The following is a 24,981-nucleotide window of genomic DNA, read 5'->3' as shown; positions in this document are numbered from 1 at the left end:
GGTGTAAAAGTGTGCAGAGGAGGGTCACTGGGGATTAGTCAAGCCAGGTATCACGGTGTGTGTATTACCTGTCCATGCTGCTGCCAAGCTTTGTAAAGCATATACTGCCTTTAAGTTTGCAATCGTTTTTGGGAATCCAGACCTAAACTATAGTACGGTATTGGAGAACATATGACGTGGGCTAAATCGCAAATCCCAATGGCAGTAGGAATTTTCAAAAAGGCAAATGGTTGCTGAAGGGTTGAAGTCTATCCAGAGCAGGTGTTGGGATCTTGAGAGAAATACGGGATTTGGGTTCCCAGGGTGAAAGTGGGGGAGAAAATTCTAGTTTGGTCTTAACACCTCTGTTCTGTCTTTCCCCAGATAACGTTTTTGAACGCACAGATTGACAGACATTGTTTAAAAATGTCCAAAGTGGCTGAAAGGTAGGTTCCCCTCAGTGAAATGACTATTTTCTTCTAATGTAACGAAGGGGAAATGTTACAGGGTCACGGCTAATAAGTGTGTGCCATGCCAAGAGGCAGACCGTAGGCATCCCTTAAGTGATGGGTGAAAAACCACAGGCCCAGGTGAGGACAGCTGAGACAGCAGACTCCCCTGAGTGATGTCAAGAAATGTTCTGTGGCTAACGTTTTCCAGGGGGGCCCACGGGACCTTGTCAATCAAGGTCAACGTCCTTAAAAGCTGCATAATGCACCTTTGCCTTTCAGTCCCTTGATTAATTTAAATGGAATGGCTCCCTTTTCAGCTATAAAATGCCCAGATTCACTTTATAGGGGAAAGAGATTGTGTGCTAGCCGAGCAAACAGGAGGGGACTGGACCACGGGGAGGCGTGCCGCCTCCACGCACCATCAACCACTGAACTGCATCGAATCGACTGTAAAGAACACACTGGCACCTCCAGCCCGGCTTCGCAGCAGCCTTTGTGCTACAGTCTGCCCCAGGAGCTGGTTCCACTTCGTTAACTCACCGGAGACTCAATTTTGTCAACTAAATGGTCTGTTTTTGAACTCTCAGTGAAGAGGGGAGACCACCCGGGGAATCTGTATGGAGTAAGTCTGATCAGGCAGCTGGCAAACTGAACGTTTTTTTGTCTATGGGCTAAGGTTAAAGCAACGACCAATATCTGAAGCATCAAGGGCATATGCTGGATCCTGGTATTTGCTGGATAGCAGAGTAAATTGGGTCTCTAAGCCCAGCTCACACAGGGGCCTGGGTGTGTGGTCAACCTGTAAGCCTCTCTCCGCTGGTCCCTTCCTTCTAGAGAAATAACAAATTGAGACTAAGAACACCTTACTCCCAAACCCAACGCCTGAATGAGCGCTCAGCCTTCACGTGGCCAGGGACGGCCCTGGACCTGGGTTCATGTCTCTGATGGCATCTTGGATTCCTCCCAGGTTTCTCAATAGTGTCACTATTGACCGTCTGAGCTGAAGATTCTTTGTTGTAGGGGGGCTGTTGTGTGCATCATAGGATACTAGAGGCCCGGTGCATGAAAATGTGTGCATTCAGGGGAGTCCCTCAGCCCGGCCTGCACCCTCTCGCAGTCCCGGAGCCCTCGGGGAATGTCTTTAGCGCTGCCACAGAGGCAAGGCAGGAGAGGCTCCTGCCACCGCCACTGCACTCACCAGCCGTCAGTCCAGCTTCTGGCTGAGAAGTGATCCCCTGTGGAAGTGCACTGACCACCAGGGGCCAGCTTTAGCCACGCCGCCCCATCACCCCACCGGTGGCCTCTCTCTGCAGGAGGCAACCAGCAGGGCCAATTGGGTGCCGGCCCCACAACCCATCACCCCTCCCCCACTGGTCGCCACTGCCCCCTTCCCCCACCCCATCACCGTCCCCTCCCTCTGCCCGCTGGCACCCGCCTTGTTTGGCCTGGCACCACCCACTCACCGGCCCCACCCCCCACCGACCTGGTCGTTCAGCCATTTGGTCGATTTGCATATTAGGTTTTTATTGTATAGGATTTAGCAGCATCCCTGACCCTTGTCCACTAAATGCCAAACCCCACCTCACGGATGTGACAACCAAGCATGTCTGCAGACATTGCCAGAGGTCCCCTGGGAGGGCAAAGTCAACCCCGCTGAGAATCACTGAGGCACATGCTTCGGAAAGAGGCCACACAGTTGTGCTGGAGTGGCCGTGGCCGCTGCCTCTGTAGGCTGTGGAGCCACTGCATGCCCCTGTCATAATGCGGCTCTCAAACTGCTTCTTAAATCTCACTGTGGTTTCGAGTCCTGGTGAGCGAGCAACACAGCTGGGACGGCCTCGATTCCTTGATGTGAGGACAGGAGCTTCTTTGTCTGTGGACAAGGACAGGAATGGCTGTCCTGGCATGCTGGGAGGGTCGGTGCCCGCAACGCCTGGCCTGCACAGGGCACTTCACAGTCTGCAACCCCAGGAGAGTGTGTGTGGGAGCACCTTTCCCGGGGGTCAGTTGCTTGAGCCCAGGAGTTCTGAGCATGATGATCCAGGTGGGGGCGAGGAGTGACGAATGGAGATCCCCAAACCCTCGCTCTGGGGATTCAGATTCAGTGGTTCCAGGTAGATGTAAGGAACCTGCATTTTGAATAATGTGCAAGTGGACTGACCTGGTCTCTGGGGATTTGGTGAAGCCATTGTCCACCACTCAGACTGACCTGAGAGCTCACCTCAGAAGGGACACTCAGCTCTGTCCTCGCCTGTGGGTGAGGAAAGAGCCTGAACCGAACCGTCCATCTGGGGGAGGCGCACGCCCAGCTGGTGTGCTGATGAGGGAAGAGAGACAGCCGGGGGGAGGGGAGCCTGGCAGGGCCCACTGTTTGTTTGTTTTCAGGCTGCTGGGGAGGGGCCCACCTGGTGCCCTCTCATTCTGCCTGAGAGGCCGCTCACCTTGAAGAGATTATTCCAACCAGCCACTCCTCCCTCCACAGTTGGAAGCTCTCCTGTGTTTCCGCCCAGCAGAGACTGGATTTTATTCCCAGCAGCAATAACTGGCAACTTTTCAATGTGACACAAGGGTTTTTCATTAGAGCCACAAGGAAACTCCCAGATAGCGAGGAGGAGGGAGAGGAGCGGGTGTTAGCAGGAGATAAAGCCGCCTGGAGCCTTGGTCTGTCGGCGGCTGTGCAGAGGTGGGGGGCAGGGGGAGGTGCTGGCAGCTGGCCTTGGGTGCGCCTGCTGGCTCACAGGAGGTGAAAGCTGAGCTATCTCAGGTGGGCGCACACATCCCCACCAGATCTGCTCTCCTGGGCCTGCTCCCCATGAGCCTTGCTGATTAGCCAGAAGCCACCAGGCAAAGGCCCTCATCCCCCTGAGAACAGGTGGCCCGTTTTCCACTTAGTTCCCTGAGCACTGATGATGTTGGGAGAGGTGGAGGGGTGGTGATTGTGAAAGTCCAGTTCCAAAAAGGCCAGAGTCAGGGCTGGGTCAAAGGGTGCAGCCAGGCCCAGCAAGGAAGGGAATAAGGGAAACTTTGCAAACCGAAGGGCAGAACAGAACCATCGAGGGGGTGGAGGTAGAGCCAGCCACTGGGTTTGGATCCTGCGTCTTTAAAGGGGAGAGAGAGTAGTACTTAATGTATAAGGTTAATGAGTGAATCCATGGCACGAGCTAGGTCCAGTCCTTGGCCCTTGGTACACATACAGTGACTGTGAATGATTATTGTTATTTTCCAGTGTGTGCTAGACGGTGCTTTGGAAAGGCGCCAACTCAAGTTCATGAGATGGAATGAACTGGGGGTGTGGTGTTCAGAGGAACCAACAGGGCAGGCCAAGGAGTGAGGCTGGCCCTGCAGGTGGCCGTTTTGTGCTGATGTAGTTCCTGCTTCTCCAGCTCCTAAGCAGAGAGCCCTGCATACTGCCTAAGGCTGTCCCTGCCATCCAGTCCACAGGTCTGTCCCCCTGGGCTGCCTCCTAAGGCACCAATAACGGGTGCCTTCGGGAGGGCATGGCCCTGCATGAAGAGGCTGGCTCTTCTGCACAGGTTTTCTCAGGTCATCTCAGTTTTAGCTATTGTCCCATTGTCCCCATGAGGGTTAGCTGTACCTGAAATGCCACCATCGTGGCAACCAAACGAGATGTCCTAGGCTGCCTTTCACACCTGGCGACAGTACAAAAGCCAGTCTGAGATGTTACCTAATTTTTGCTTCAGAAAGTACGGTCCCTGCACACACACAAATGAATTCTCTAGATAAATGATGCTTAACACCTTCACCTTTTTATTTTAACTATTTTAAATGAGACTGTCTTCAATATGGTTCATGCCCTTGCCTTCTTAAAAAAGGACACACATTTCAGTTACTTTTTCTGGATGACTCAGGGTCCATGTTCTGATATATACTTTAAAAGTCGGTCAGTGGTCAGGGTCTCATAAAGTGCCACCAGCTGCTTCCCTTTTCCTAAACAGCCCCTGGCCATTATATGCTTTGAGTCTCTGTTTCTGCTCTTTAGTTGTTGGTTTGTTTTCTTGTTCCTGTCAACATACTTGTCTCCGGTACTCCTTCCTCCTCCCTTACCAACTCCCATTTCCAATCCATAACAGACCAGGTGTATCAGTTAGCTATTGCTGTGTAACAAACCACCTCAAAAACATAGTGGCGTCAAACAACAGGCAATTTACTGCTGTTCGTGTGTCTTATGTGCTAGCTGCCTCTGTTGGCACCAATGATCTCCCCCTGGTGTATGTGTGTTGGGTGGGCAGCTTGGTGATCTTGACTGAGCTCTCTCACATGTTTGGTTTCAGTTGGTTAAGAATGATCTTAACAAAATAAACTGTTGAGCAAAATAGATCCAGAGACATAAAAGCATGGAACAGATTGTTGAATTTCAGAGGGAAGGCAGGGGTGGGAAGATAGGTGGGAAGAGACCAACCAAAGAACTTGTGTGCATATATGCATAACCCATGGACATAGATAATAGGGTGGTGGAGGCCTGGGGCAGAGAGCAAGAGCAGGCTATAAGGGGTCAATAGGAGAAAAAAGGGGACATATGTAATACTTTCAACAATAAATATTTTTTAAAAAAATAGATGACCAAAACACACACACACACACACACACACAGAATGTTTTCAGCTGGGACAACTGGGGTCCCCTCACGTGGTCTCATCCTCCAGCAGGCTAATCTGACCTTGTTCATATTCAGATAGCAGGATTCCAAGAGAGAGAGCAGAAGCATCCAGCCTCTTCAGAGTGTGCTGTATTCTATTGGCTAAAACAAGTCACAAGCCCAGACCAGATTCAAGGGTTAGGGAAACAGATTTCATTTTTTTCATATTGATCTACCACACTGAGGAAATCAAATAACTAAGTTCCTTAGCCTTGATCCTGATGCAAGAATCTTCTCTGAGAGGTGTGCTCTTCCGAAGCCTCGAGGCATAGCGTTTATTTCATTGTAGAAAGAGGCCCTTCTGGTCACTTATCTCGCCTATGTTCTCTCAACAATTTAAGTTGCCAAGTAAAGGAAGTCTTACTCTTCTTCTTCAGAGTTCTCAAGGGGCCCCTTTGAATTCACCTAAGCCTTATCATACTCAACAAACCAACTTTGGGAATGCAGAAATCCACATTTTAGTTCCAAATATTCTGGAGAGTCTCTGTGTTTTGCTGGGTGTCCCCAGAGACTTCTCCCCACCTCTCAGGACACCAAGCAGGTCACTGCAGGAGTCACACCACGCTGCCACACACAGGACAGATCAAGCTGTGTCCTTGTAGATCCACTCTTGGGCTTGGCTCGTTCTTGCCCTACCCTGGAGCCATTTGTGCATCGCAGCCACGGCTGAATTGATTTTTTTATCATCATCTTGCCCATCTCCAGATCGCTACTGTTCCCTGAAATTGGATGCTGGTTCCTCCTCTGCCTCCCGACCCTCTGTAATCGCAAAGTGTAATTAATAAAATGAGATAAGATAGCAAGGGACTGCATGCCGTAAGGGTCTGTTAAAAACCTGCTAGAGTGATACCAACCAGTGAACTTAATGTCTAATGATAGTTTCAGGGGAGGGGAAAAAGGAGCCAAAGAGGTCATTACAACTTTGCTTTTATGTGATTCCAGACACCGTGGGGTCCTTGCTTCTCTTTGCTTCCAGCCCATCTTAGGTGTCAGAAAAGAAAAGATGAGAGGTAACATACAGCCAGGTGGTTGTATTCAGATCACGACCTGGAAGGGCTGCAATGCCTGGCCTGGCATATGCTCTCCTTTCCCAGGGGCTAAATTCACCTTCACATCCCTCCACTCCACTCATTCTGAGATTCCCTATTGATTATATTTTCTGGGAGTGACCGGCAATTAAGGAGTTCTTTCTTTATAGTCTCTCCCCTCCCCCACCTCCTGCACCTTGAAAAACACATTAGATTAATGAATTGATGCTTTCTTCTTCCCTCTCTGCGATGCTGCTCTGCTTTTCACTTCCCTTTCTACTCGGACCCTCTTCCTGTCCGGTTTCCGTTTGTGCATCATCATTCAGAAACTGCACATAGCAAAGGGGGTGCTAACATACACTCCTGTTCACCCCTTTCCACATGCGGTTCCCAGGCTCCTTCCCATTCAGAGGCCCTGATTTTCTAATCGATGTTTCAGTACATTTTCATTATGTTTCCAAAATAGGAATGATGGCCCTAGCCTGTTTGGCTCAGTGGATAGAGGCGTCAGCCTGTGGAATGAAGGGTCCCGGGTTTGATTCAGGTCAAGGGCACATGTCCAGGTTGCGGGCTCAATCCCCACTGTGGGGCGTGCAGGAGGTAGCGACCAATGATTCTCTCATCGTTGGTGTTTCTATCTCTCTCTCCCTCTCCCTTCCTCTCTAAAATCAATAAAAATATATTTTTTAAAAAATAGGAATGATGGTCACTCTCCCATGATGCTTTACACCCATGCCTCCTTTACCCTTGACTAATCACTTCAAGCTGTCCCTCACTGAATTGCCCAATGAAGAGGAAACGTAGCACTCGAGTTGGCAGGGCTTAGGAAAAGTTGTGTTTTTTTCCCCTACGTGGATCAATAAGCATAAAAAGATCCATACCTTTTGGCACAAATAATTCTACTGGTGAAAATGTCAATTCTCAATAACCCAGAAGATGGAAAACCCACTGTGAACAATGGTATGTTGCTACAGCACTATGTATACTAAAGAAATTAAAAGTCTGTGTCTACTGTAAAGGAAATTCTTATATAAATCATAATAAATCCACTCAAGACAATCTTGTGGACATATGTTTCTCTTCTCTCTCTCCCCAAAAGCAACATATCAATGAATGAATAAAAATGGCATGAACTCAAAGTCAACAAATCATTGAATTAATGGTTTCAGCCAATTTGTTGAAGATTGAAAATCTAAGGAATTGGGGAGCATTAATAAACTCGGGACTCTTTCTCTATTTGTAATGTTTTACTTCTTTAATTGGGTGATGAGTTCAAAGGTGACATTTTTACCTTTTGTTTTTTTTACCTTTACTTTCATGACTTTCTGTATGCCTGAAATATTTCTAAATTTAATTTTTAAAATGTACGGGGACCAAGTGAAGACCATTATAACCTATGTGTTAGGGGTGTGAGTTTTATAACAAAGTGAGCCAGTTTGCCCAACAGAATGTGGCCTTGGCTCTTAAAGGCACAAGGACAATGGAAAGCAAGAATGAGGCAGGAGGCTGACCCATCAGGATGGGTAAAGCCTGTCTCTGGAGCCTTTGGATTGCTAGATCCCTGCCCACTGGGAGACCATCTTTCCCCAATAACTACCACCATAGGGGATAGGCAGTTTATTCTTTGGAGAAACTGAGCCACATCAGCTCAAAAGTCACATCACATCATAGAGGGCCAGCAGAAAACAGGAGAATTAATAAAAGATCTACATACTGAGCTATAAGACTCTCAAACCCTCCCCTGTCCTGCTCTCAGCCCTCCGGGAGCCAGATGTATATACCCACAGTCAAGAGACTGGCAAACTACAACCTGTGGGCCGATTTCACTCCACTCCCTGGTTTTGCAAATACAGTTTCATTGGAAAAGAGTCATATGCATTCATTCAAGAATTGTTGTCCAACCGGTGTGGCTCAATTGACTGAGCATCGTCCTGTGCACCGAAAGCTTGCCGGTTTGATTCCCTGGCAGGGCACATGCCCAGGAGGCAGCAGATCAACGTTTTAGTCACATCTCTCTCTCTCTCTCTCTCTCTCTCTCTCCTCTCCCTTTCTCTCTCTTAAAAAAAATGGCTACAAAAAGAGCTGAGTAGTTGTTGCAGCAGACACCATCTGCCCCACAAAGCCTAAAATATTATCAGGGTCTTCCAGAAAAAGTTTGCCTACCCCTGTTCTAGAGAAAAACGGATGTCCCCAGAAGACAGATGCCAGATCCCTCGTTGGAGCTCTAGTGAAAAGACTGGCAAGCTGCCCAGTGACCCAAGCATGAAACCCATCGGTCGGCAGGTCCTGTCCACATACACACTGAGCCTCCAAGCAGGTTTCAGTACCTCACACTTAAGGACAAATGGATGTCCAGAGGTTTGCCAGATGCTCAAGAAAAACCCCTATGTGAGAAGGAGTGTAATCAAAACAAACAAAAAAGGGACCCGGAGGAACCAAAAACTATTCAAGAAACCGAAAATAAAAATATAGAATTAATATTCCAGACATATGAGAAGATATTCCACCCATAAAACAAGAACCAGATACTATGATAAGCAAGAGTGAACTCTGGAAACTTAAGAAAATGGTAGCTCAAATTAAAATAAAGAAAGGAAAAAATTGGAACTACATCAGGTTTTTTGTCAAACAAAAAGACAAAAAAAAATGAAAAATGGGAGGGAAAATTAGATTATCAATCAATTCAAATGTCTAACATTTAACTAAAAAGAATTATACAGCCCAGCCAGTGTGAGTATCAACCCATGAACCAAGAGGTCGCTGGTTCAATTCCCTGGTCAGGGCACATGCCTGGGTCATGTACTCAGTCTCCAGTAGGGGGTGTGCAGGAGGCAGCCGATTGAGAATATTCCTCTTATCTATGTTTCTATCTCTATATCCCTCTCCCTTCCTCTTTCTCTAAAAAAAAAAAAAAAATGTTTTTAAAGAATTATAGAACAGAAAAATAAATGGTATGACATTAGCAAAAAATAATACTTATGGGAAATATATTGTACATTGTACCCAGCACAGTGAACAAAAACAGCCAGCAAGGACCATGGTGAAATTTCAGAGGACTACAGCAATAAAGAGAAGATCCTAAGTTTCCAGAGAGAAAAGAAACTGTTTAGAATCCAAATGGATCCAGACTACTCAATAGTAGCACTGAACGCCAAAACAAATAAACAAAAATGTGAGCAAAGCCTTCAGAATTCTGAAAGAAAATTATTTTTAACTCTGGGCTCCATGTCCAGCGCTATCAGTCAAGTATCGAGATGGAACCCAGGAAACAAGGGCTTCAACACAAAAGTGAGGGAGGCCCAGGATGATGATTTTGCATCGAACCCTACAGAGCAAACAGTCCAGGTTGGAGCATGGAGACTCAAAACTCTGGGGACAGGGAGACAGCGGATTGATTATCTGATGTGTTTAAGATATGGGGACATGATTGCTGAATGTTTTAGAGATTTGCAGAGACACTTGAAGAAAGTAATATGCTACTTAGCTCCGCAGCACATGAGGGCGAAGGAAAACAGTTCCATTTGTCAAAAGTGGGAGGGGTGGTAATTTTTTCCCTTTAATTTGGAATTATATTGAGACCGATACAATGTTTGTGTAAAACAGAATAAAAGTTTTTACAGGAACTCAATGGCGTTCTCTGCTCTGCTTCCCTCCTGCAGCTTAATTGCTTACACGGAACAGTATGTGGAATACGATCCTATGATAACTCCAGCCGAGCCGTCCAATCCCTGGATCAGTGACGATGTCACTTTATGGGACATAGAGATGAGGTAAAAAAAAAAAAAAAAAAAAAAAAAAAGTTTTAATGTTTGAGAGTGAGAGAGATGTGGGAAAATGTATGAGATTGTGAGATTTATCACTTGAATAGAAACCTCAAGTAACCTCACCACCAAGTTCTGCTTACTTGTGGTTTCTCCCTTTTTATAGCTTGGCTTGTACATGGGTCCTTTGTGCCTTCCCTCTGACCTCTCTCTGACCGTGCCAGAGGAAAAGAATTTGTTGGCCAATATATATATATATTAGACAGCAGCAACAGTAATAATATACTAAGTGTCTTACATTGAATCCCACAAGTAAACATTACTATTTTCACCATTGAACAGATGAGGAAACTGAGGCACAGAGGAGTTAGTGAACTTGCTCAAGGTCACACAACAAGTAGGTGGCAGAGTGAGGATTGGACCCCAGGCAGAGGGCTTCAAGCTGTGGTTTTCATCATTGTTCCTGTGGAGTACCTGACAGGAGTGACTCCATCCAGTAGCTTCTCACTCCTGAGGGAAGCTAGTGTGTTTGCTTAATGGCCGAGGAGCCGAAGCCCAGAGGGACTTGGCCCATGTCCACAGTTGCAAAAGGAGAGGCCTGGACAGATCTGGTGTGGGTGCCTGGGCACCCTCAGCCCCTGTTTCTCATTTCTTTATATCTCTGTCATTCGCTTCCACTCTTGTTCTTTTTCTGGATTCTTTTCTTAAAATGGAAAAAACTTATAAAAAGTAATAGGAGTCATAGGTGTTTATTATAAAACTAGAGGCCCAGTGCATGAAATTCATGCACAGGTAGAATCCCTAGGCCTGGACAGTGATCAGGGTCGATCAGGTTCCCTGCCTCCCTGCCTCTTCCTTCCCTCACTCCCTCAGTACCCCGCCTCTGCCACTGGTCACCTGCCATGTTCCACGCCACCCCCTGGTGATCAGTGCACATCATAGCAAGCAGTCGAACACCCGTTCTCCCGGTCGAACTCCCAAGGGGACACTTTGCATATTAGCCATTTATATAGGTAGATGTCTAAACTAGTCAAACATACACAATGAAGAAAATCTCTCTTCCTCCAACCCAGTGTCATTTTCTAGAAAGAACTTTGTTTATTGTCTAATGCTGTGGTTCCCAAACTGCATCAGTGTACCCTGAGCCCCTGCGGGAAATGAAATGACGTGTGACATATGTCAGATGCTGCATCAACTATTAGTTAAGGTTGTTAAAGTTGTTCACTGTTTTCAACATTAGAGCCCATTACATTCCCTCCAGGGTTTGCAAATCTGGGTTTTCAGAGCAGTTGGCTGTAATAAAAAGCAAGCGCTGTATAAAAATCAACATGGAACAGGAAATGAGGGTGGCGGGGTCCAATCTGACTCCAAAGTTTGAGGAGATGTGCAGTGCTCAATGGTGCACATGTGTTTATATAAGAATGAAGCAAATATATTCATTGTTCTTTCAATTTATATGTACTTTCAATAGCTACTAAGTTGTTAGAACATAAATACATTTGAATTTCTTTGGACCTGCCTTTTAAATAAATAAACATGCCCTAGACCAGTGGTCGGCAAACTCATTAGTCAACAGAGCCAAATATCAACAGTACAATGATTGAAATTTCTTTAGAGAGCCAAATTTTTTAAACTTAAACTTCTTCTAACGCCACTTCTTCAAAATAGACTCGCGCAGGCCGTGATATTTTGTGAAAGAGCCACACTCAAGGAACCAAAGAGCCGCAGGTGGCTCGAGAGCCGCAGTTTGCCCATCATGGCCCTAGACTGTTCCTTCTAATCTTATCCAAGAACTTAAATCTTTTTAACAGGTTAATGTGTTCTTTTTTCCATTTTTTAAATCACTGCTACTCTTTTTTCCATTCTGTCCTCTTTTCAGGAAGTCCTTTTGTAGGAATTCTGGGCCTCTCGATGGAGCAGCCACTCTTATCTTTCCTCTATTACCCTTATTCTCTATTCAAGGATAGAATTCCTTGACTTACTCTTCAGAGTCACATTTTGTTTTCAATGATGTCCACTCTGTGATTTCATACTTTCGTGAGTTTTTCTTTTCCTACTGAGTGTTGGGAGGGGTGATGACAATCCTGCTCTTTTCATTTCTGGGAATTCCTAACATTTCTTGGGCTCCGTTTTCTTAGTAGCCTGCTCTGTTCAATTGGTGGTGTTTCCCCTCATGAAATCCCCTGAGGGTCGGATATGTTATGGGGTTTGTTTGTTTTTTCATATTTCTCCTCAATTTCTGCAGCTTAGCCTGTTTCGCAGGGGTCGTTGATTGAAGTGCTGTTTCCAGTCAATGTTTCATCACTCCGATCCCTGTTCAGAGCACATAAGTCTTTGCACATACCCAGCAATTTGGGAGACTGAAGGACTTAGCTTTCAGTTTGGGCCATAAATTAGAATCACCTGGAGCATTTTTTATTTATTTATTTATTTTTACATGCCAATGCCTACTTTCCTCCCCAGACCAATTAACTCAGAATTTCTGGAAATGAGGCATTGGTTTTTGGTTTTGTTTTATATCCCCCCAAGTGATTCTAACATGCAGCCCTGGTTCAGATGGACTATGTCTGTAGCTGGTGAGGGCTCCCTCAGCAATTGTGTGGGTCACTAGTTCTCAAAATACAGGGCGCATTAGAATCACCCAGGATGCCCATTAAAAATACAGATGCACTGGGGCGGGGGGGGGGGGGGTGTCTGTTTTCAGCAAGCTTTCTAGGCAATCCTGAGGCACAGAACAATTTGAAAATTCCTGGTGCAGTTCACAGAGTCTCACTCAGCATTGGTGTCCCTTCCTCAGAAAGGTCTTCTGTGACCACTCCATTTAGAGTAGCCACCCCTTCCTCCCAGTCATTCCATATGACATTACCCCCTCTCCCCCCATTCTCTTTCTAAATAGGACTTTAGGACTTAATATTATTTTAGCACCTAGACCCAGATCGGGCACACAGTAGGCATTCAAAAAGTATAGGTTTGGTGGAGAAGTGACTATTTCTTTGGTCACTTTATTGGTTATTTGGGAAAGGAGGGGAGACGAGTACATGAACTTAGTTCCCGATAATAACCCTGGGATTTCCTCCTCCTTTCTTGAAAGTCAACAAAGAAGCATGTGACAGTTTGGGGAAATGGTGGCCACCTGACCTGTTGGTTTATTCCAGCCTATCAGAACTCTGCCCCCAGGTGGGTGCCACCTGCCCCTACAACTAGTGCTCTGGTCCTGCTCTTACTGTTCAGGCTTCTACTCTAACCTCGATGCCTAAGCTAACACCTACAGCGTTCTGTCCACCTTCAAACAGAAGCAGGTTATTGAGATACATGTGAACGTGGAGAGAGGCTGTGGAGGCCTGTTTCTTCTCCCCACTGGACATCCCCAGCCACTCTAATGCTGGCAGTGGCTGGGGACCTGTCTTTCGAAGAGCACAATTAGGGATCAGGGCCAACATCCCACTTCAGCCCGTCCATGGTTCCCATTCCATGAAACAAAGGCTAGAGATGACCAGTAATATAAGCCTTTTTTTTTTCCTTAGTTTCATGCAACAAATTTATTTTGTGAACCTACTACGTGCTACGTTCTGAGTTGGTAGATCAGCGGAAATGAGAGACGGAGTCCTTTGGAGAGCCACCTGTCTTTGCTATGTGTTGGTTTGAGCTCCTCAGTGGGAATCAGGAATTTGGGGAGATCAGGGGGCATGGAGAACAAGGAAGAGCTAGAAAAAGATATCGAGGTAGCAAGTAGAAAATGCCTTCAGGATAAGGTCACATCACCCACGTCACTACACACATTGTCTTACTGACTTCTTCCCAGTGTTGGACTTGCTGTGTAAAAAGCACTGTAGTGAATCAAAGGCACACGACACATGGTTTGTGCCCTCAAAGGGCTCGTGCGACAGCTGAACATAAACCCTTAAACAGCTAAATGATGACACAGAACCATAATAAAAACATTGCATAAGGAAGCATTTCTGCACAATGGATGGAAATAAAAGGGGCTGTGAATTCTGGTGATTATTTGTTTGAATTGGGCCAAGGGAGAGTTATTGTACCAGTCACCTGGGAATAATTTGCAGAATTATTTTATAACCACAGAGACCATTCAGTAGTAGCAACATGTTCAGATCTGATCTTGAACCTCAAAGGGGAAGATGTTTGGAAATACTCAAGTAATGCCAGCAACACACATCTAGAGAAGTTTTATCCCAAAAGCTTTTAATGCAGGCGTCCTCAAACTACGGCCCGCGGGCCATATGCGGGTGTTTTTGCCGTTTTGTTTTTTTACTTCAAAATAAGATATGTGCAGTGTGCATAGGAATCTGTTAATAGTTGTTTTTTTTAAACTATAGTCAGGCCCTCCAACGGTCTGAGGGACAGTGAACTGGCCCCCTGTTTAAAAAGTTTGAGGATCCAATAGATTCCAATGGCCAGATGGACTAGCATCCAGGTATAGAAAAAGGATTGATTGTGAATAATGCATAGTTGATGTTCTAGGCTGAAGAGTGTCACCCAAAAAAATTCATGTCCTTCCCAGAACCTCTGACTATGACTTTATTGGAAAATAGGGCTGTTGTCATGCAAGCAGTGAAGATGAGGCCACACTGGAATAGGGTAGGCTCCTGCTCCAATATGACTGCTGCCTTTGTAAGAAGAGAAAACAGAGACTCAGATGCACAGGGAGGATACCACATGAGGATGGGGGCAGAGACAGAGTGATGCATGTGCAAGCCCAGGATGCCACATATTGCTGGCCACACCAGAAGTTAACAGCCCCCAGAGAAAGCATGGCCCTGCCAACACCTTGATTTCAGACTTCTAGCCTCCAGAACTGTGAGAGAATAATTTTCTACTCCCTAAAGCCAGGTTGTTGATCCTTTGTTACAACAGCCCTAGGAAACTACCACATGAGGGTATCCTGTCCTTGTTTCTGCTGAAAGCTGACTTTACATCCCAACCTCTGTCCTAGGCCTCTGATTCTCCATCTAGCATGACACCCCAAGCTTTCTGGCCCATCCCCAAAATGGCCTTTCTCCCACCCTGCCACCACCAATGAGCCTGATGGAGTGAGTGAGGACTCTTAGATTGGGTTCCAGAAAGTAGAGGCACAGGAGGAGGGAATATATCCAAGAGGCAATCACTACAAACACTGAGAGACTTTCCACACCTAGCCCTCAGGCACAGCCTTTGATCAGGGTGCAGCTGCCACCAGCACCATCCCTGCAGAGCCCTGCCACCTTGGCAGGCGAAGAGCAGGTGCTTGAGCCCATCCCAGGCAACAGCATGACCCTGGCAAAAAGAGACAATATCCCACAGCTCTATGGGGCTTACATTTGCTGCTGGCCTCAACCCTAGAGGGATCTTTTTTTCAATATATTTTTTAATCGATTTCAGAGATGAAGGGAGAGGGAGAGATTAAAACATCAATGATGAGAGAGAATCATTGATCAGCTGCCTCCTGCATGCCCCACACTGGGGATCGAGCCCACAACCCAGGCATGTGCCTTGACCAGGAATTAAACCGTGACTTCCTGGTTCACAGGTAGACATTTAACCACTGAGCCACACCGGCCGGGCAGGGGAGATTTCTTTATAAGCAGTACTTTTTGTCTCCTGGAACTCTGTTGAGTGGGATTGGTTCTGTGGCTTGAGTTTGAGAGAATCCAGGACCTGTCTTCTTGGCTTGTTCTAGAAAGCTCAACCTGGCACGTTGGAAGAGATCTTTCATGGAATTCCCCATTGGGTCACCTGGTGGACTTAGTCTTCTCCTCTGACTCCGCTGGGCTAATTTAGCCTGGAGATGCACAGCTGTGCACAGGGGCCTCCCGTGCCCAAGCACATAACCTCAGAATTAGACAGTCCTGCTGCTGCTGCTGGTTATGTCCAGTGGTGCAGAAACGAAGGGTTGGGCTTGAATCGCGTAAGTCCAGAGCTGTGCTTTCCAATACAGTAGCCACTAGCCACATGCGGCCACTTCAATTTAAACTTTAATTATTTAACATTAAATATTCAGCTTCTTGGTCACACTACTCAAGTTGTCAAGAACCACGTGCGGCTAGTGGCTACGAACCGGAGAGCACAGACATAGCATATTTCCATCATCACGGAAGGTTTGACTGGCAGTGCTGGTCTAGGGCTACTTGTTGTTCCAAACCTTTCAACACACATGCTTTTGTTCTCCTTTACTACGTGTAATTTTCTAAAATAAATATTGAGACTATGTCAACTCCATAACACAAGGAAGTGATTTTATTTACTTAATGTCTGTTAGAAATAATGAAAAGCAAATGTCAATATTTTAAAAGAGGAAAACTAAGTATTGCTAGAGCAATGCCTCTCAGAGTTTAATGTGTACTTAGATCTCCAGGGATCTTATTACTCTGCGGATTCTGATTCCACGAGTCTGAGATGGGGTGACATTCCCCACAGGTCCATAGACCACTCTTTGAGTGGGAGATTCCAGCACGTGACTTGTGAACTAGGACTCTATTGCTTCTTAAAGGGTCAGGGGAATAAATACAGCAAGTGAAGTGTAAATGGAAAGATAGAATTGAAGGAAATATTTGCATCTTTCCAAACCAAAAGAATAAGACCAGCATCTTTCCCCCTCCAAACCTCCCCGCCTGGGTCTCAGGAGGGTCACGTGGAGGTGACGCCCACAGCAGAGTTAGGAGCCGCACTCTGGACTTGATTCTTGACTCCCTTAGTGTCCTTGGGCAAATTATCATGAGGCCTCAGTTTCCCTATCTGTCAAATGGGGTAATGCCAGTACATGCTTTACAGAGTAGTTGTGAGGGTTCAGTGAGTTAACAGACGTGAAATTCCTAGAACATCATAAGCACTGAGCAGGTGGTTGTTAAACTGATAAATGAACACAGCATTCTGCTTCTGAATGAGTGAGCAGGGTTTATCCTAGATGAGTTGTTTCATTTCTGACCGTTGACACATCACTCGTATCTAAACAGGGCTCTGTTTCTCCCCAGTGGGTTGAGGAAGGGGTGAGAGGTGGGGACACTGTCTCTGATGAATGGTTGGATTCACAAGGCATCCTCAGTTATTAAAAAAAAATAATAATAATGATGATGGAATCAAGAGTTGGGCCAATCACTGACAAGAACGTCCAGGGAAGCCGAATCAGTGGGGTTGTACCTCCTGTGGACAGGAGCCAGTCAGCACGCCTCCTGGTGAACCTACCCTAAATGCCTTCCCTAAAGAGACTCTTTACCACTAGCCAATGTTGGTGTACAGAAGTCTACATTTAGGGTTCGTACTGTCACTTAAATTTGCGAAATTTCCCTTTGGCGTGCGGCCGCAAAATAGATTTGACTCGCTGGAGAGAATGTGACACAGGTTTTTGCCTGATATTGATCACTTTTTAACCCTTTGTTTCCCCCCAAAAGCAAAGAGCCCAGCCAGCAGCGAGTAAAGAGATGGGGCTTCTCTTTCGACGAGATGTTGAAGGACCAGGTGGGGCGGGACCAGTTTCTACGCTTCCTGGAGTCGGAATTCAGTTCAGAAAACCTCAGGTAAACCTCTCAAAGGTTTGAGCTGTGTGCAGAGTGTGTGTGAAGGAATTTGCATAATCAGCCTCTCTTTCTGCCTCCCTGTTTCAATAAAATGTTAGGGTTCAAACACAAATTCCAGCTGATCTGGCGAAGGTTGAAGTGGAGACAAACTGTATGTAGATTGGCTGTCACCATATATTAGCACCTACAACATCAGCATTTATTGTTGTTCAAGTCCAGATGGCATTTCCTCAAGTTATTGGAAACATGTCTCCAATAACAAGTAAATAGTCAAATGGATTTGATGACACCACCGTTTAACTAAAACCACAGAGCCATCCCAGTTGGCATGGCTCAGTGGTTGAGTGTCAACCTATGAACTAGGAGGTCACGGTTCGATTTCCATCAGGGCACATGCCCAGGTTGTGGGCTCGATCCCCAGTGGGGGTGTGTGCAGGAGGCAGCCAATCAATGATTCTCTCTCATCATTAATGTTTCTATCTCTCTCTCCCTCTCCTTTCCTCTCTAAAATCAATAAAAATATATTTTTAAAAAATAAAACCACAGAGCCAGGGCGTTTCAGAGGAAAGACAGTGCAGACACCCTCTCTGAATTCCCCAAGTCTGGGATCCTGAATATTTGACAGGCCAACCAGAAGAAAAAGGGAGAGAGAGAGATAGAAACATCAATCTTGTTTCAGCATTTCAAAAAGCAAGAGTAAATATCACTCATTAACTGCAGACATAACTGCAAAAACTCATTAACACATGAGCTTTTCTTTTGGGGGACGTCTATCAACTCGTGTGGTTATCCTGGTCACCTGATGTGAGTGGAACATCTCATTGTGACTATTGGACTATGACGCATCAAGATAAGGGAAAATGTATTAATGTATTAATCACTACTACTCAGTAGAAAACGTAAGGCTTTCAAAATGTGAGGTCCACTGAGAGAGGAAGGAAAGGGGGTGCATTAAAAAGGAAAGGACTCATGGTTATGAAAAATTGAGAACTTGTGTTTTATTCAGGTTTTTGTTGTATTTAATGTAGAAGCACAGACCTATGGAATATGTAACTTATCTAAGACCCGTTAGTGGTCTTAGCCAAGTGGTGATGTCTCAGTGGGAAGATGGAAGTCTCCGTTTTTCTTGGTGCCAGGTTCTGCTTTATAGGCAGGTTAATTCCCATCTTCCATTGGTCTTGTTTCAAAGAGTGGCTTTGACTTTTAAAAAGGTTTTTGAACTTTGAAAAGTCAGAGCATGTACTGTGGGTAAAAATCTGTCCACTGCAGTGTTAATGTGCAAAGCCCCTATGATTTATTTGGAGTGAGAGACCATACCAGTCCCATACATCAATCAAATTAGATTTACTACACACCTCCTCCATAGCAAGCCCCATGAACGTTTGCTGAGGGAAGCCAGGAAGGCAAGATGCATGATCTTCGCCTGCAACAACCTTTGTAGGTTGCTGAGGAAAGGACACAGAAAACTCTGACATCATTAAATGAATATAAACAAGTGTAAACTCTAAGAACCGTGTTGGAAGTGTTTTGAAAGGAAGGGATGAATGCAAGCCAGAGTAGATGAGTAGGATACTGACAGATGAAAAAGGAAGAGCGAGAACTCTAAGCTGATAACCCTCTGATCCATAAAGACTTGGGAGGACTTGTAGATGGCAATTAACTGAATGTCTCGATGCCTCTCAAGGCAGCCATGTGCCTATTGTAAACCAGATAAGGTTGAGTAACTGTTTCGGGCTATGACACAAGTTCCTTCCTTGCTGAGGCATTGCACTGAATGCGTCTTAGATCTTTGCTTCAGTTCCAAATCAGGTGCTTGTAATGGAAGACGGGACGTTGAAACTTATGTGGGGTGGGGTCCAGACCAGCCTCGCAGGCCGTGCCGGGATGAAGGTCCTGCGTGGAAAGCCATGCCCTCTATGGCCAGCGTGAGGCATCCAGGCAGCTGCTCTGTGTGGCCACTGCAGCCCCAGATTCCAACCCCAGCTGGGTCCCCATGAGTCGCCCCTGAAGTCCTTTCCGTTTCCCCTTCTCATGCTGTCCCCACCCCACCCCCGGGTCCTCAAGATAGCGTGGTCCAGAGGCCTCCTTTACCTGACTATTTCTCAGCCCCTGAGTGGCCCTACAACCCTCTGCCACCTGCACCGTTACAGAGACTTTGAAGAATGGCCACGGGGTCCTGCTCATTGTGCGGGGCCCAGGAGCAGGAGGTCTGTGGCTCGGCACCGCTTTGTCCCTGCCGAGTGTAGCCACACCCGCCTAGCAGTTCGGCTAGTTTCCCAATGCATCATGTTGCAGGCCCGGAGTGCGTAGAGGAGTGTGTGCCTGGCAGATGTTCAGCGCGTCCGCCTGCCGTTACCTCTGCGCCTCTGCCAGCAGCTTCCTCCCGCGCCAGGAGGGCTGCACTCAGCCTGGGGAGAGAGTGTGTGCGAGCACGCGGGAGCGTGCTGGTGACTGATCTCCAATGAATGCATAAATCCAGACTTAGGGAGGGGCCCCTCTGATCCCTGTCGAGGGAGAGGACAAAGAAAATATAGAATAGCCAGAGGTAAACAGCATGGGCCAAAAGCTTCTAAGTCCTCTCCAGCGGGTCCGAATTCCACTTTTATGATATTCAGCATAATTGGATATATGGAGCGAAGCTCAGTTTTCAATCACACAACTTCAGGACTCGTCAGTCACTCATCGCCAGGCAGTTTCTCCCCTGCCCTTGTGTTGGCTTAGCACCTGCCCTGACCCCGGTCCCGAGGACTGGGTGCTGAATCGGTTTAGCCCTGGACCGGGTGCTCCTCCGCGTGGGCCGCGAGAATGGCAGCCCCCGGAGCTGTGCAGATGGCACAACTCGGAGATCCTGCCCATCCGCTGTGTTGGCCTTGCCAGGCTCGGCCCTGCTCCCCAGGATTGGTCAGGATCCCAGGCAACTGGCATTGGAGCATGGGAGGAAAAGAGAGAGAGAGACGGACCAGAATGCAACTGGACGCGTTGCAAAGGGCCCCTCAGCCTGGCTTCCTGGGCTCCCCGGCATCTCTCCAGGGAAAGGGGCACTGGGATCATAACATCTTCGCACAGCAGCCGGGGTGCCCGTGAAGGAGCCTGAGGGCTGAACTTACACCAGAGCTTCAGCATGCAGAACAGAGGACTCCAAAGAGACACAAGTATTGCTGTCACACAATCCTTTAAGGGTCACCTGATCCTTTAAGGAAAGATGTCTGTGCTAATACCATGTAAGTTGGGGGTCAGCTGGGAGGGAGGGAGGACTTAGCTCAGGGCCTGCAGGGGTGGCCGGCACATTTTGCTCCGACAGCGCATGTGACAGCACACTCCCGGTGGCACCCGGAGCTGAGCTCAGGCTCCGTTCGGACTGGGAGGGCCCTGGACAGCTGTTTGGTCGGGGCCTTTGGAAGGCAGGTGGCCTCTCCTCCACCCACCCCCCCCCCGACCCCACCCCAGTGCTGAAGGAGGGACTTCCTGGGAGTTAGCTGAGGCCGCCCTTCTCCCTTCTCTGCGTTTTCCCAGAGTGACGGCAGGAGCCTTTGTCCCCTCTCCTTCTTCCCTGCACAAACCTTTGTCCTCCCCGGCGCCACACCTTCTGCCACCCGGCAGGGCAGGAGTTAACAATCAGAACCCGCAGCAGAGAGCGTCCCCCGTACATTTTTTATGAGCTGTGCCGCCTCCGGAGAGAGCGGGGTTGCTCTTCTGAGCTGCAGATTGATTATCCTGGTTCCACGCGGTGTCAGCTGAGGGGAGAAGCAATTAAACAGAGCGCGGGGGAGTTGCCAGGTTTGTGCCGAGAGCCCCCCTCTCCGACGGCGGCCCCGGGTCCTGGAAAGACCTCGGAAGGTTCACCAGGCCCAGTGGGATTCACCGCTAACCAAACACATGATTAATCGGGACAGAGGTGGCTCCCGCCACGCCGTGACAGTCTGTGGCAGCTCAGCCACTGCCTGGTGAACGTAACTCGGCTTCCGGGGTGTGTGCCGGGGGCCTCCCCGATGTTGGCACCAGGTGGTTGCCGCCCAAGCAAGAGCCGAAGTCAGGTTGGACCCTTGTTCCCGAGTCTCCGGCCAGCAGAGGGCACAGAAGCCCTGAGTTTGCGTGGAGTTTGCTTTTCTCTGCAAACCAACTGAACTGGGTTTTTCTAACCCATGAACATCCTAGTTTGTGAAAAGCTGTGTAAGCTAGGAACTGGGCCTGCCCAGAGCCCCTGGCAGGAGGGAGAATGGTTTTTCTTGTTCCAGCCACGAGGAGAAAAGCCGTTGCCGTCAGCATCCAGGTCCTGAGGGAGCCGGCCCCAGACTGGGCTGGTCCAGGCTGCTGCTCAGCCCAGTGGTGTCTGAGCCCAGGCCGCCTGCCCCCAGAACCCCGTGTCCGCCCGCCCGCATTCCTCAGCCATGGGCACAGGTCACACGCGGGCACACGGGCTGCCTGCCTGCGCTCTGAGGATCGGGCCAGGCAGGACAGGCGGCCCCCCTGACACCAGTCCCGCCAGCCCTTCTGCTGCCCGCCGCGGGCTCAGTGCGGGATGGGATGCCACGGCTGGCAGCCGCCTCCCGCGGGCGCCCTGGAGGAGCAGCGGTACCTGCAGGCTTTTGATAAGAGCAGAAGCTGCGCAGCCTCCGTGGGCCTCCCAGCTGCAGCCCACGTGCCGAGGGAGCTGCCGGGCTCTTCCGAGGACACCGGCTGGGCAGCCGGCTCAGAGCTCCAGCTCAGCCGTGGGCTTGCAGATGGCAAATGCAAACCAAAGCCTGCTCTGAATTCCAAATTGACACAAAGCTGCTTCAGAGCCGGTGCTGGCAAACACACATGGGGTGTCCGGATGCTGCTGTGGCAGCGTTTTTGCTGTCACCTGAGAGGGGTAAGGCAGGTCTTCTCCAAGGCAGACGGAAGTCCCAGAGGGTCTCCATGTGTGGGAGAGAGGAAACGGCTGCCTAGGGATGTCATCCCCTGACTCCTCCCCTCCCGGATTCTCTTCCTCTTCTTCCTCCTCCTCCTCTTCCTCCTCCTCTTCTTCCTCTCCTCCTCTTCCCTCCTCCTCTCCTCATTCTTTTCCTCTTCTTCTTCTTTTTCTACCTCCTCCCCCTTTTCCCCCCACTTCCCCTCCTCCCTCTCTTTCCTCTCCTCCCCCTTTTCCCCCTAAACCTAGTCTTTCTCCTCCCTCCATCTCTTCTTCCTCCTCCCCCTCCTCTTCCTCCTCACCCTCCTCCTCTCTTTCTGGCACCTCCTCCTCCAGGCTTGTTGTTTCTTCTTGTACTATTTTTTAATCCTTATTTTTACCTGACAATGGGAATCCTTTCATTTTTAATGTAAAAGTTTATTGCATTTGATTCTGAAATTTCCATTTCCATCAGCCCCAGACCCTCTGAGTGATGTGCATTAACGTGGAGCCTAAATCATTCTTCAAAAGGAACTTAGACCTCAGGAACCACGGCGCCTGCAAAGCTCTGAAGGGCTGGGTCCTCAGGGCCTTCCCGGAGGGCTCGATGGCTCCCCTCAGAGCAGCCTAGAGAAGGGGGCAGGAGATGGCAGCAGGGAGCCATTGACTGAGGGAGCGGGAAATCGCCCGGTAGCGTCCATCTGTGTGAGAGATGGAGGTCTGGTAGGCTCCGAAGGACACTGGTCCAGAGAAGTGGCCTCCAGCCCAGGAACTCGTCCCAAAGGCGACTCACTGAGAGAGGCCCTTCTCCCCTCTGCCCAGCATGTGCCTGTGGAGGACTCGCTTGGTCCTTGCTGAGTTGCCCATTCACCCTCCCCGCCCTCCGGTCCTTTGAAAAGCCAACAGCAGCTGCTGCTTTAGAGCTGGATCCCTGTGCTCTACCTGCTCATCACACACTCTCCTCCAGGTGGAGAAAGACTGTGCTGTCATCACCCAATGACCATTTCACCTTTATGCACTCAGCCACCTCCTTCATTTACGGCAGGCCCAGGGGTGGGACAGGGAGACCTAAGGAACCTGGGGGATGGCCAGGGGAAGGAGGAGACCCACTCCCCAGATGGGTTTCTAGGGTCCACCTGCACAGCTGAGCAGGGTTACAGCTCCTTTCCACCCCACCCACCTCCGCCTCTGGACTCTGGTTAGAGAGCCTCCCCCATTCTCCTCTCGCCTGGCAGTCAGAAGGCATGTGCACCGAAGACCTATGGCAGGAAGGAATAGGCTGGTGTTGATGGGCAGGTGACAACATGAGCCCCAGGCAGCTTCTGCCCAAGTCACTGGAGAAGGAAGGTGAAAATTGAGGGATCATACTGGCCAGTGTTGACCCTGTGACCACCACACTGACCCCTCCACGGCTCCCACCCACAGGACCTGACCACATTTCAGACTTACACCTGGATGGGAAGTCCTTCAAACACGTGTCACAGATTTCTCCATCCATTTTGTACCCATTTTACAAGTGAGGAAAGAGACACCTGGAAAGATACAATTCTAAGACAGCAGCAGAGCTGGGATGAGGACAGAACTGTGCTTCCTCATCTTTCGATTGAGCAAAGTCCTAAGTCTCCTTCCCTGCCTTTCACTCATGCTCTTCAGAGTCATCAAGGGATCCATGAGGGTTTCCTCACGGAGATTATTAGAATCCCAAACAGCAAATGGGAGAAGATTTCTATGTAGTAACGGAACTAGCGCGCACCTGCCTTCTCTCCTTGTGGAAATGGAGCTGCATTACCACAGTTGGCCACTAAGTGGTGCCTTTGGGCCACACACTTGGCTGCAAAGACATCTGTGAACAGCAACAGAAAAACACGCTTAACCTTTTAAAAAACAACAAGTACATCTTACTTTGGGTGAAATTCGATGACAGATTGAATGCGTTTTCCACCATGTTGTGTTTCAGTTCTCTTGTCCCTGCCCTTTCGTCGGCTCGACTGTGTGTGACGCCTGTGGCTGTGGGAGTCACATGGCCGGGGGCCTGTCCTCAGGTTGCATTGATGTGGAAACGGGCCTGTCTTGTTCACAGGACACCAAGTGTGCCACCCACACCTGAGCCCTGGGGAAAGCCCTCCCTAGGGCTGCCTTAGAAACCATCTCAGGACCCCGGGAGCTATTGCCCAGGCTTTGGCTCTGATTGCTGCTGCTCTCAGCAGCAAAGAGCTCACACCCAGCTCCCCCAGTGGTCGCTGCCACGCTGCCACACTGCCACTGAGGGGTTTATGAGAGGTGATATGGAAGTGACCAGGGAGAATCTTCCAGCAGAGGTTCCCCATGTACGCCCCTTCCGCCTTGTTCCAGATGAGCTTGTCCTCCATCCGCAGCCCTTTACTGAGTATCTACTATATGCTCACACCATGCTGGGAATCAACTCCTCTGTAACAGGAAGAGCTGCGTCCTACCAGCTCCGATATTCTTTATAATTCCAAGATTCTATCTGTTTCTGTGGTCTTTTCTTCATTTTGATGAGTCTACTAATGGATCCCAACCAGATGTGACAAAGGAACTCACTTTTGTCTGTGTCCTGGCATCTATGTAGAGCAGCGGTTCCCAGCCAGGGGTGACTTCACCTCCCAGGGGACATGTGGTAATGTCTGGAAACATTTTTAGTTGTTACATCTTAGGGAGGGGTTGCCACTGGCACCTGGTGGGTAGAGGCCAAGGTTGCTGCT

The 24,981-nt window shown here is 48.5% G+C and overlaps 1 protein-coding gene across 1 annotated transcript in view; it reads left to right on the top strand.

Moving 5' to 3' along the window:
* RGS6 (regulator of G protein signaling 6) overlaps nt 1-24,981 on the top strand; it is a 465,615-nt gene that overhangs the window by 417,467 nt on the left and 23,167 nt on the right. The window contains exons 12-14 of the mRNA XM_008138879.3: nt 364-425; nt 9,776-9,886; nt 17,263-17,388. Coding sequence (XP_008137101.1) covers nt 364-425; nt 9,776-9,886; nt 17,263-17,388 — 299 coding nt within the window. The remainder of the gene's footprint in view (nt 1-363; nt 426-9,775; nt 9,887-17,262; nt 17,389-24,981) is intronic.

The sequence above is a fragment of the Eptesicus fuscus genome, chromosome 5 (assembly GCF_027574615.1).
Source record: "Eptesicus fuscus isolate TK198812 chromosome 5, DD_ASM_mEF_20220401, whole genome shotgun sequence".
Lineage (NCBI taxonomy): Eukaryota > Metazoa > Chordata > Mammalia > Chiroptera > Vespertilionidae > Eptesicus > Eptesicus fuscus.
Note: the sequence above shows the minus strand (reverse complement) of the source record. Positions and strands in the feature narration are given on the sequence as shown.